Raw genomic sequence first — 12,500 nt, forward strand, 5'->3', positions numbered from 1 at the left:
AATAATAATAACAACAGCACAGTTTCATATAATAATCATTTTGTTATTAATAATCAATAATAATATTGTTTATAATACTTGATTGCAATAATGACTGCAACAATACAGGCAACAATACAGGCAACAATAAAAGGCACAAAAACACAAAAGCAAATAAAGAGCTTAAGCCTTGTAAGGTGTTCGTGTTACATAGAAGGTGTTTGGGTCATTTTGACCCGGGCATAAAGAAAAATAATAAAAAAGGGAAAGAATCATAGCTCATATTCACCCTTATGTTCACTTCATTATGTTTTTGAGTGAGAGATACAGAGTGAGAAAGATAAGGAGACAGTGAAGAAAGTGAGTTAACTCAATCCAAGCTCTCGCATTGAGTCACCATTGCTCTTTTGGCGAAAAGTTGAAACATTGATGCGCAATTGAAGGACCGAACAATATCTGCATTCCCTTTTCCACATAATTCACCCTCTGCCTTGTCTTCTCAACACGTGATCACTATTGTATCAGAGAGTTCAGAAAATATTGATGTATAACCCCCAAAGTGATGCAGGTTAAAATGACCCGGGAATATTATATTATATAAATATACACTCACCGGCCACTCCATTAGGAACACCTCTCTAATGCTGGGTTGGACCCCCTTTTGCCTTCAGAACTGCCTGAGCTGCCTACAACAAAACTCGGGTAGGCTGTGGCATTCCAACAAATATAAATTGGTACTAATTGGCCCAAATTGCGCTAAGAAAATGTTGATGTAATGTTGAAATGTTGATGTAAAGCAGGGTTGACCCATGTTTTCATGCTGTTGACGCCAAATTCGTTGTTGCAGTAGATATCAAGACTCATCAGACAAGGCAACATTTTTCCGATCTTCTAGTGCCGTTTATGGTGAGCCTGTGTAAATTGTTGCCTCATTTTCATGTTCTTAGCTAACAGGAGTGGCACCAAATGTGGTTTTCTACAGCTATATCCCATTTGCCTCAAGATTTGATGTGCTGTGTAATCAGGGATTCTATTATGCATACCTCAGTTGTAATGAGTGTTTTTTTTACTTAATGTTGCCTTTGTATCAACTCAAACCAGTATGGCTATTCTCCTCTGACCTCTGCCATCAACAAGCCATTTTTGCCCACAGAATCGCTGCTCACTGCATTTTTTTTTCTTTTTCGTACCATTCTTTGTAAACCCTAGAGATGGTTGTGCGTAAATATCTCAGTAGATCAGCCATTTCTGACATTCTCAAATCAGGCCCTTCGGCACCCACAGCCATGCCATGTTAAAAGTCATTTAAATAACCTTTCTTCCACATAATAATGCTCGGTTTGAACTCTATCAGATCATCTCGGCCATGTCTACATGCACAAACGCATTGAGTTGCCACCATGTGATTGGCTGATAAGAAATTTGCCTCAATGAACAGTTGTAACAGGTGTTCCTAATGTAGTGGCAGGTGAGTGTATAAATAATGATACAAAAATGTCACAATAATTGGTAGATTAAAAACTGGTAGATTGGTGTGAGGGCCTAATAATAGTACTCATAATAATACTAATACTAACAATATAATAATGATTTTGTTCCTGGTACCTGGTAGAGTGGTGTGAGGTCTTCGCTGGGTGGCCGTTGGCGCTTCACCCTGCTCAGCAGAGCCCCCAGCACCTCGTCCTCCTCATCGTCCAGCTCCTCTGGGGAGAAGGTGGGCAGGCTGGCCGTCAGGAACGCCGCCGGGCCGTCCGTCGAGCTGAACCGGAACCGGTGCCGCCTTATGGCCACGGGCGGAGGTACGGACCTGTCTGGGACAGGGTAAGGGGGGTTGGGGATAGTGGTGGTGTTGTTGTTGGTGGTGGTGTTGGTGGTGTCAACGTCCCTACTGCTGTCAGTGTTAGGCACCCCTGAAGCCTGGTGCATGGTGTGGTAATGAGACTGTGAATGGGAGTGTGAATTGAAGATGACAGATGATGGAGGGTCTCTGGCTGGACGAGTGTCTGTCAATGGGGGGAGAGATGAGTAGCACTGCTGTTCTGGCGCCCCCCTGTGGGGATCGGGAGTATAAACGGTGAGTCCCACGTTCCTCATTAGTGACTCCTGAGGCACGGGGATGCCTTGCCTGTCTGGCGCTGCCCTGTGGTGGTGGTGGTGCTGCTGCTGCTCCACCCGGAGGTGTCTGGAGGTCTCCTGCCTGCCGTTCAGCTCCTCACTCTGCAATCTGTTCCCTGCTGTTTGGTCCTCCGACCAGCAGGGGGAGACCCGCGTCGTTCGTCTGTAGAGGGGCACGAGCTCCGAGAGGCCCCATTCGTCCACGATAGGGCTGATGTCCATTTTGTCGGCATCGTCTCTGTACTCGTCAGCCGTGGCCAGAGGTTCTGTCGATCGCGTGGGGCTCGGTTCCGGATTTTTCCGCTGTGCAGCTGCTGCTGACGGTTCTTGGATTATCTGACTCTCATTGTTAAAGGACTCCAGCTGTCCGATGGCGTCCCAAGGGCGCCGCCCTACAGGCTTGAGCAGGAACTGCCCAAACACCTCCTGGGGCTCGTCTGTTCGCGGGGAGGTGGGCGTCGTCGGCTGGGGAGTGGCAGCGGCGATGTTGCTGCGACGTGGCGAGGGGGCCGGAGGCGTTTTGGGCGGGGAGCGCAGCTGGGCTGGGCTGGGAACAGGTTGACTCGGTTGGCCGCCCGGTTGGGAGGTCCGAGAGAAGGCGCTGGTGCTGGACGGGCTAATGCTCCTCTGGCCCTTCATGGGAAGCCCGTAGGACCCGCAGCAGTCGTTGCCCAGCCCACTGTCAGTGGTGCTGTCCGAGGACGGCGCCTCGGGCTGGGCTGCTGCCGGCTGCTGCTGAGAGGAGGAAGACACAGGCAGGGATGGAGGGGGAGCCGCTCGAGTGATCTCCGGCGAGCCGGTTTGGGTCTGCTGGTTCCGGTACTGGTCCCCGGGCCAGGAGCCCGAGCAGCGGGCCTGCAGGGTCCAGGCGTCCACCAGTTCCCTGCGGAGAGGGGCTCGCCGGGACATGCGGGAGCCCAAGGGGCTGCCGGGCGGCTGCTGGGGCTCCGGAATGCTCACCGGCTGGCTACAGACAATGGAACTTTGGTTGCTAGGCAGCGTCACCATGGACATCACAGTGGGGCTTGGCGCTTTGTTGTTGTTGTTCTGGTCGGCGTTGTTGTCCCGCGGCGAGGGCAGCGTTTGCTGCGTATGCTGCTGCGGAGCGATGGGGACGGACACCAGGCAGAACATGGTCTCTTTCTGCCGCCTCCGCGCCGGCTTCTTGCTATCCGGCTCCGGCTCGAACTTCTTGACCTGGGTGATGGTCTCAGAGAAGCCCTGGTCCGAGCTGGAGCTCTGTCGGGAGCTGAACGGCTGCCGCTTGCCGTTGGCAGGGTCGGGGGTCGTCGCCATGGTGGTGATGACATCGTTGGCCGGGTTGCGGTTCAGATCCCCCGGGTTACGGTTGAGGTCCGGCGCGGAGCTGAGGTTGTCGGGGTAACTGGGCCACTGGCCGACCGGGGTCGACGACGACGGTGGCAGCGCCATGGGACCGACGTCCACGGAGCTGTCCAAGGACTCCTGCGGGGACAGGAAGGCACTGTCGTCCGGCGACTGCTCCGACTGCACGGTGATGCCGGGAATCTCAGAGTTCTGGATGTTCCGGATCTTGTCGGCGTCCGTGAGCAGGCCGCCGGAGATATGCCGGACGCGAGGGTCGTCGAACGGGATGTACTGCACCACGCCGCGGCCGTCGTCCGAGTAGACGGGGAAAACGGGCCTGCACGGCGCGCTCCGGCGCCCGTCCGAGTGGTGGTGGTGATCGGGCCACGTGGTGCCGCCTGCTTGCCGCGCGTACCACTGCACGCCCTCCGACAATGGTAGTGCCTGCTGGTACGGATCATGCCGGTACATGTAGCTAGCCAGCAGCTCCCGGTAGCCGTGCGCCCCGCCCATGATGGGCTGCCTCCTGTACGACGGAGGCGGCATGTATCCCGGGGGCTCCGAGTGGCAGTAGTCCGACTGCCTGGACGGCGCCCGGGACATGGAGCCCTCGGCGTTGGCCCGCGTCTGCTGGTGGACCTCGTACGAGGGCGGCCGGGGGGGTCTGCTCTGCCGCACTCCTCTCGCCTGGGCGGCCGCGGTGCTCATCCACACTCCCCCCTCGTGCAGCTGCAGGCTGGAGGGGCCGGCGCTCAGGCACACCCTGCCTGGCAGGGGGCCCGCGGAGAGGGCCATGCGGGGCAGGGACTGGGATTTGGCTTTGTTGCGGGGAGGGACGGCGCCCTCTGCTGTCCTGGGCCGACGCGGCTGCTCCTGCTGCTGTTGAGGATAGAAGAAAGAAGAGAGCAGCGATATATTAATATTGTATAAGACCACAGAGTATAGAGATTAGAGAGCTTGGTAAGATCAGAGAGTATATAATAATAGTATAGAAGAAGTTATAGACTTTCAGAGCAAACTGACAGTAAATTCATATTGTATCATAGTGTAAAAATACACCAAATCATTGAACAGTCATCATTATACATCATATCTACATACACATACTATATACTGAATATAAAAATATAATAAAGCATAATTAGTACAGTTTATTGATCCTGAAGGTTACGGTATCAAATAGAAGATACATATATAACACTCAAACAATTCCAACATGTCAAAGTCAAAGTGTACTTGACTCTATGATTGTCAAAAATCTATGTAATCTGACTCCAATGTGCAGTTAAACATACTGATTAAGACAATGAAGAAAATTCAAAAGACACCGCACACTGCTTACTGTTCTTTTTCTTACTTGATTTTTTGAGCGAACCTGATGACACACTGGGCGAAACGCTTTTTAAGTAAGAAAAAGAACAGTAAGCAGTGTACTGTGTCTTGAATTTTGTTCATTTTCACCTTCTCCTGCCTCACACCTGCACCTGCATTGCTGAGGGCTTGTGCACAAGGACTCTCTTGAATACTGATTAAGACATTGATCACCACCTCCACCACCACCATCATATCAACATACCACCTCCATCAACAAATCCCTTATTACACATTACATCATACATAGTACATTGAATTGCTGCTGGTGATGCGGATGGTTGTGCTGATGCTGCGAGGGTGGTTTCTGGGGCTGTGCTCACCTCTCCATAACCCCACCTCCTCCACCTCCACCACCATCACCATCTCAATATACCACCTCCAACCAATCACTCATTACACATCATATCACACATACTCTACATCCATATTATACAGAACGTACATTCAATTACTGCTGATGATGTGGATGGTGGTGCTGATGCTGCGAGGGTGGTTGCTGGGGCTGTGACTATCTCTCCATACCAACTCCTCCACCTCCACCTCCACCACCATCACCATATCAATATCAGAGAGAGTATAGAGAGATAGAGGTTCCATTGGCCCATTGTTTCCGGGTTCTATTATTGCAAGGGGGAGGGGGGGAAATCCCCCTTTAGGCAGACCTAAGGACTGTTCTATTCAATGCTAGGAGTATTATGACACTGCCCTTTAGGCAGACCGGAACCTTGTCATGTTAGGTGCCCATAGCAACCTATTACATTGGCATATCTCTATATACTTAAAGAATCTCTGGCAATATACTATCTCCACCAACCAATCACTCATTACTCATCACATCACACGTACTTACGGTACGTACATTCAATTGCTGCTGATGATGTGGATGGTGATGCTGATGCTGCGAGGGTGGTTGCTGGGGCTGTGCCCACCTCTCCGTACCAACTCCTCCACCTCCACCTCCACCACCTCCACCACCATCCGTGCCATGCTGTCTCCTCTCGGCCGCCAGCCTCCACTGCTGCAGCGCCAGCTCGCGCTCGCGGGCGCTCATGGCTCGGCTGTCGGGCCGCGGCTGCATGACGGGCACCATGGGCACGCGGCCGCCGTCGGCGTAGTCCAGCAGGGCGCTGAAGTCCTGGCCGCGCCTCTTCCAGTAGGCCATGCCCCGGTCACCGCTGTGGGGCTGCACGTAGAGCCCGCGCTGCTGAGGCTGCTGATGAGGATGCTGATGAGGATGCTGCTGATGCTGGGCAGTGTCATAGAACCTGCAGGTGGACAGAATATAGTCTGATTATCATCGACTTTCAAATCTCTTCGAGACTTGGTCTGACTTGGTCTGCCATTAACATATCCCAAACGGCATGTTGGTCGACCTGCTTTCCTTGGTTTGCTAATGGTTGTATGCTTCCCGACAAAGTGGGAGGAGTTCCCGATTTTCCAGGAGCTCAGAAACCATATTGTATTTTTCGTGGCCTGACAGAATACAGGCATGAACACACACACACACACACACACACACACACACACACACACACACACATGAACAAAACACACACACACACAAACGTACACACATACACCCATGTAAACAGAGACATTTGCACGCACGCATGCATATGGGCTCACACACAAACACGCACATGTTGACACACACACACACACACACACCCACACACACACACACACACACACACACACACACACACACACACACACACGCACACGCACACGCACACACACACACACACACACGCGAACCCAAACAAGAGAGAGACAGAAACAGGAGTTAGGCAGTCGTAAAAAAATCAGGTTCTTTCATGTCTCTTTTCTAAAAGCGCTTCACAAAGCAAAGCCCTCTCCCTAGGGGTCTTCCCCTCCGCACTTCCCTCATCCACGTCAGCCCCAGCCCCAGCTCCATAAAGCAATGATTCCCAAACAGGGGTACGTGTACCACTAGGGGTATGTGAACACAGGGGTGCCGGCAGGTGGGACAAAGGGGACAGCTGTCCCGGGCCCAGGGAGAGAGGGGGCCCAAAATGGCAAAATCCTTGTTACATTGTATCGATTGGGCAGGGGGGGCCCTTTCAGATGACTTTGTCCTGGGCCCAGCCAAAGCTGTCAGTGGCCCTGGGTATGTGAACACACTGCAGGGGGTACCAGGGAAAATGAATAGTAAATACATATAGGGAACATAGTCACATTTGGGTAGCAGGAGAGATATAAAACATGTTTTAGGGGTACCCTCATGATGTGACAAAAAAGACTTGGGGGGTTCGCAAGACAAGAAAGGTTGGGAAACACTGCCATAAAGCCTCATGAAGGCATCACAGCACAGCACTGCAACTACTGTACTGTACTGTACTGTACAGCACGTTGCACTGTGTTAGTGGAGCGTTAGTGGAGCACCGCACTATTTATTCTGTCACAGGCGAAACACATGAAAGAGGAGAGCGAGAGGTACGTGATCAAGCAACAGCACATAGATACACACACATGCATGCACACACGCACGCACACACACACACACAAATGCATTCAGGCATGCACACCCACCCACCCACCGACACACACAAACACACACTGGCACACACTGACACACACAAACACACACACATACACACACAAGCATGCACCCACACATGCATGCACAAACACACACACACATGTGCACATGCATGCATGCACGCACACACACACAGAGACACACACACACACACACACACACACACACACACACACACACACACACACACACACACACACACACACACACACACACACACACAGTACACACACACTTAAACACACACACGCATACATATACACAAACACAATCACCTACACAAACACACACACACTCACTCTCACCCCCCCCCTCACACACCCACACACACACACACACACACACACACACACACACACACACACACACACACACACACACACACACACACACACACACACACACACACACACACACACACACACACACACACACACACACACACAAGCAACAGCAAAAACCCCTGCAGTTCCATTCTGGACCCTAGAGGGCAGTAGAGTCCTGAAGAGACGTGATCGTGACTGGGATCAGAGTGCAGGGCGACAGACTATCTCTCTCTCCCTATTTCTCTATGTCCCTCTCTCTACCCCCCCCCCCCAAAAAAAAAAAAAACACACACATATAGTCACACACATGTGAACAGCCACTCACACACACAACACAGAAATGTCCCATACAGTAGGCCATAATGGACATGTGATGTGAAGAGCCCCTGACAGGACCCCAACAGATGTCTACCTTTACTCCTACAGGGACTATGGGGAAGCAATTCCCTGCAGATTTCTGCCATATAGCTGTCACGCACACACACACGCACACACACACACACACATACAGCTGTCGGGCACACACACACACACACTTGCACATGCACACACACACACGGGCATATAGCTGTCATGCACACACACACACACAGACACACATGCACACACATCCGCATGCACGTACACATGTACGCACGCACACATGCATGCATACTGTCATACATACTGTCCGTATATCTCAGAGGTACATGCAAGTTTTGACACAGAGTCTCCAACACAGCTGCCCCCTGTCTCTCTGTCACACACACAGAGACACAAAAACTCTGTCTCTCACTAAAATGCAAACACACACCACAAACACAACGTCACACTCTCTATCAAAAAACAGGGCACACACACACACACACACACACACACACACACACACACACACACACACACACACACAGTCATACTATACATATGGTGCTCTCTCCGTGACAGATAACAGACAACATTCCCACTGCAGAAACAGATTGTGTGATCAACCTGCAGTGGAAGAGAAGAGGGCAGGGGACATTTTTTTTCCTGGAGGAAAGATGTCTTCTCACGCCTGCTTCCTCACGATCTGTCTCTGTCACACTCACACACACACAAACACACACACACACACACACACACACACACACACACACACACACACACACACACACACGGACTGTCGCATGCATGCATACAAGAACATGGATGCATGCACGCACGCAAGCACGCACACACACACACACACACACACACACACACACACACACACACACACACACACACACACACACACACACACACACACACACACACACACACCACACACCAGCTACAGCTATATACACACGGGCCACTGGGACACACATACACCAATGTATGCACATATACCCACACATGCGTGTACACACGTGTAGACACACACACACACACGCTCAGACAATCGTGTGTATACACACAGACAGGCATGCACACACACACACACACACACACACACACACACACACACACACACACACACACACACACACACACACACACACACACACACACACACACACACACACACACACACACACACACACACACAAACACACACTTTTTTTCCTGGAGGATGCGGCTCATCTCTTGGTTTCTTCATCACGATCTGTCCAAACACATCACACACTTCACCTCCTCCACCCATCACACTTCACCAATTCATTACACACACACACACACAAAACATACACACTAGTGGTGTGGATCGGCACTGCCCTCATGATCCGATTCGATCACGATTCGGGAGGTAGCGATTCGATTCGATTCAATTCTATGCAATTCGATCCGATCCGATTCAATTCTACAATGCATTGCAATGCATTACATTTCTACTGAAAGCAAAGCAAAGGTTTCATCAGTCATGATGAGGCAATACAAGTAGTCAGATACTGAGCAACAATTTATTGGCTGTTTTCTGTATCAGTCTAGATCGAATTGAATCTTGAATTGAATTGAAACTTAAGAAAATTGCCGGATCGATTCTGGAACTTGCCGCATTGAATTTATTCATTGTTTATTTAGCAGGGAGAGTGCACAATATACAATTTAGCCAGATTATAGCCACACGGCTAATCTTCATCTGTAGTCTGTAGGAATTGGATCGTCCATGCCCCGCATTGGATTGCATCGCCGAATCGATCATTGTTGACACCACTAATATACACACACACACACACACACACACACACACACACACACACACACACACACACACACACACACACACACACACACACACACACACACACACACACACACAAACATAGACACTGACACATTTGCACACATTCATGAAGACACAGACAAAAACACACACATGCACACATGAGCACACACATACACACAAACATACACGCACACATGCACACATCAACAGACACGGACACGGACACTGACACACACACACACACACACACACACACACACACACACACACACACACACACACACACACACACACACACACACACACACGTGTTAAAAAAACATGCATGCATTGCACACTAAAAGCTAAAATAGACCCGCACGCGTGCACACCTTCCTACAGGAAATAGGGATTCCCTTCCACGTGGGGAACCCCCAGGAGAGCTGCCTGAGAAAACGTGATGCAGAACCAGTCACATCCAGTCTGGCCCACCAGGAAATAGAGTAATGTAGACACACACACATGTACACACTCACGCAAACCGGTATACATTCACACACACACACACACACACACACACACACACACACACACACACATGCACACCACACACACATACATTACGCACACACACACACACGTACACACTCACAGGAACCTGCATGCAGGGCTCGAAATTAACTTTTTTCCTTTGTGTCCCGCAATGGTCCCGGATTCCACTTTGTATTGTCCCGAATGTAACCAGAAGTGTCCCCATTTTTTTCGCGCCTAAATAAGTGGTAAATTATGTCCACGTTCAATTTCATGTGTGATTATGTTTTTTTTTTTTTTTTTTTTGCAGTGCAACTGTCAATTCAGGTCTTTAAGAAAAAATTAGGGTGTGTTAAATCATGAACATCTGTGCCTTATATAGAAAAATGCCTTGAGTAACCGTGCACATTTCGTTTTTCAAGAATATATGAGCATGGTGATATGAGGAAATCTGCATTCAATGACATTATATTTGTCAAACTGATTGCTTTATGCACCAATATAGCCTACCCATCATGTAGGCTATTGTAGACTCTATTGCAGCCAGCCTGTTACTCTGTTGTAGCCTATTTAGCCTACAGAAAAAAACAGCTTTCATTTAGTCTACTACATATCAATAACAATTCAGTGTCTGTTTAGCTTTAGTTAAAAAGTGGCAATAGTCTAACCTAGTCTGACTTTGGCCACTGGTTGTGATGGGCATGCCGGTGGAAGATAGCCAGGCCGTGCCCTCCTAGTGATGCAACAGCTTCAGCCAGTCTCGAAGAGATGTGAAAGTCGATGATAATCAGGCTAGGTGGAAGAAGATGCGGTAGGTTTTGGGGCCGCATTAGGAGTATGACAACGCATTGCAAGACGTTTCCTTTCCGCTTTAAATTCACTTGACATTTTGATAAGTTAACCTAAAAATAAATGCACAAGAGAAAAAACTACGACCGCACACTTAGGCCTACCTCACTTTCGAGAAAGAGAGGGGGATAGGCTAGCATGGAGAGGGAGGGGAGGGGGAGAAAGAGAGGGATTGGAGAGAAATGCGCTGGCAATGCTGTAAAATTGAAGCGCGTTCTAGAGTCAAGTTGGACTTTTTCCCTTTTCAATTAGACCTTGGCTAATAGGCATTTCTGCTTTTACCAGCACAGAAACAATAACACGGATACTTCAGCATTAATTAAATAACTGCGTTTGTATGACAATGTTCAGAATATAGCGCCTTCATTTCCAGCCACATTTGAATGAAACTACTTGACGTTCTTGGCTAACAACTACCTCTGTTAGCTTGCTTGCCGTTTCCCTAACTATTTGTTAATGGAAAGTAATTTACAGGCAGTTTCTGATATGTATGAATGAGGGTTAATCTACGTTAGAGCCAGCTCGCGTTTCTGGTGTTTTGGGCAGATAGCACGCGACAGGTGGCCACAGACAACTGCGCATTGTCTTTGCTTACCTGAAATATTAGCAAAACCGAACTCCATTCCTCTCACAGCTTAACCATGTCTACTGGAATATATCCTTGTTGGCTTGAAAAATCAACAATCCAGAGCCCGTTTTCTCTGAGAGCATTTCTAGTTCAGGGTGAAATGGCATAACCAACGGGACAACCAACCTCTCAGCAGCAGTCCGAAGAAACACGCGCTTGCAGTCGCAGCTGCGAAATCTTAATCAACATTCTAGAACACAATGCGGACGTTTATAGGAAAGTTTTCTGTTGCTATTTTCGCTGATGGTTGGTGTTGAGTTAGGCTAATGTCCCAGTGTGATGGCTTTGCAAATATAATAGCCTACTTTTTGAATCTTTTCATTTATATTTTTGGACGGTCCCGGCATTGTCCCAGAAATGATAACTTTGTGTCCCCACAACATTTTTTATGGTCCCCGGGACGTCGGGACACCGTTAATTTCGAGCCCTGCCTGCATGTGCACACACACACAAGCATGCACGCATGTCACACACACAGACACACCAACACACACACACACACACACACACACACACACACACACACACACACACACACACACACACACACACACACACACACACACACACACACACACACACACACACACACACACAGAGCTCCAGCTCGATGATACGGTAGTACTGAGGCAGCCCCAGACTCAGAGTCCCAGACTGGAGCCG

General features: G+C 49.5%; 1 protein-coding gene across 6 annotated transcripts in view; it reads right to left on the minus strand.

Annotated features, from left to right (window-relative positions):
• The window catches only part of jcada (junctional cadherin 5 associated a), an 80,332-nt gene that overhangs the window by 5,612 nt on the left and 62,220 nt on the right, over window positions 1-12,500 (minus strand). For 3 of the 6 annotated variants that reach the window (XM_063207140.1, XM_063207144.1, XM_063207139.1), the window contains 2 exons: window positions 5,645-6,059; window positions 1,585-4,299 (listed from right to left, as the gene is read on the minus strand). In XM_063207140.1, the coding sequence (XP_063063210.1) occupies window positions 1,585-4,299; window positions 5,645-6,059 (3,130 nt within the window). The remainder of the gene's footprint in view (window positions 1-1,584; window positions 4,300-5,644; window positions 6,060-12,500) is intronic. The other 3 variants (XM_063207143.1, XM_063207142.1, XM_063207141.1) reach the window with 3 other exon arrangements.

This window comes from Engraulis encrasicolus, chromosome 9 (assembly GCF_034702125.1).
Source record: "Engraulis encrasicolus isolate BLACKSEA-1 chromosome 9, IST_EnEncr_1.0, whole genome shotgun sequence".
Lineage (NCBI taxonomy): Eukaryota > Metazoa > Chordata > Actinopteri > Clupeiformes > Engraulidae > Engraulis > Engraulis encrasicolus.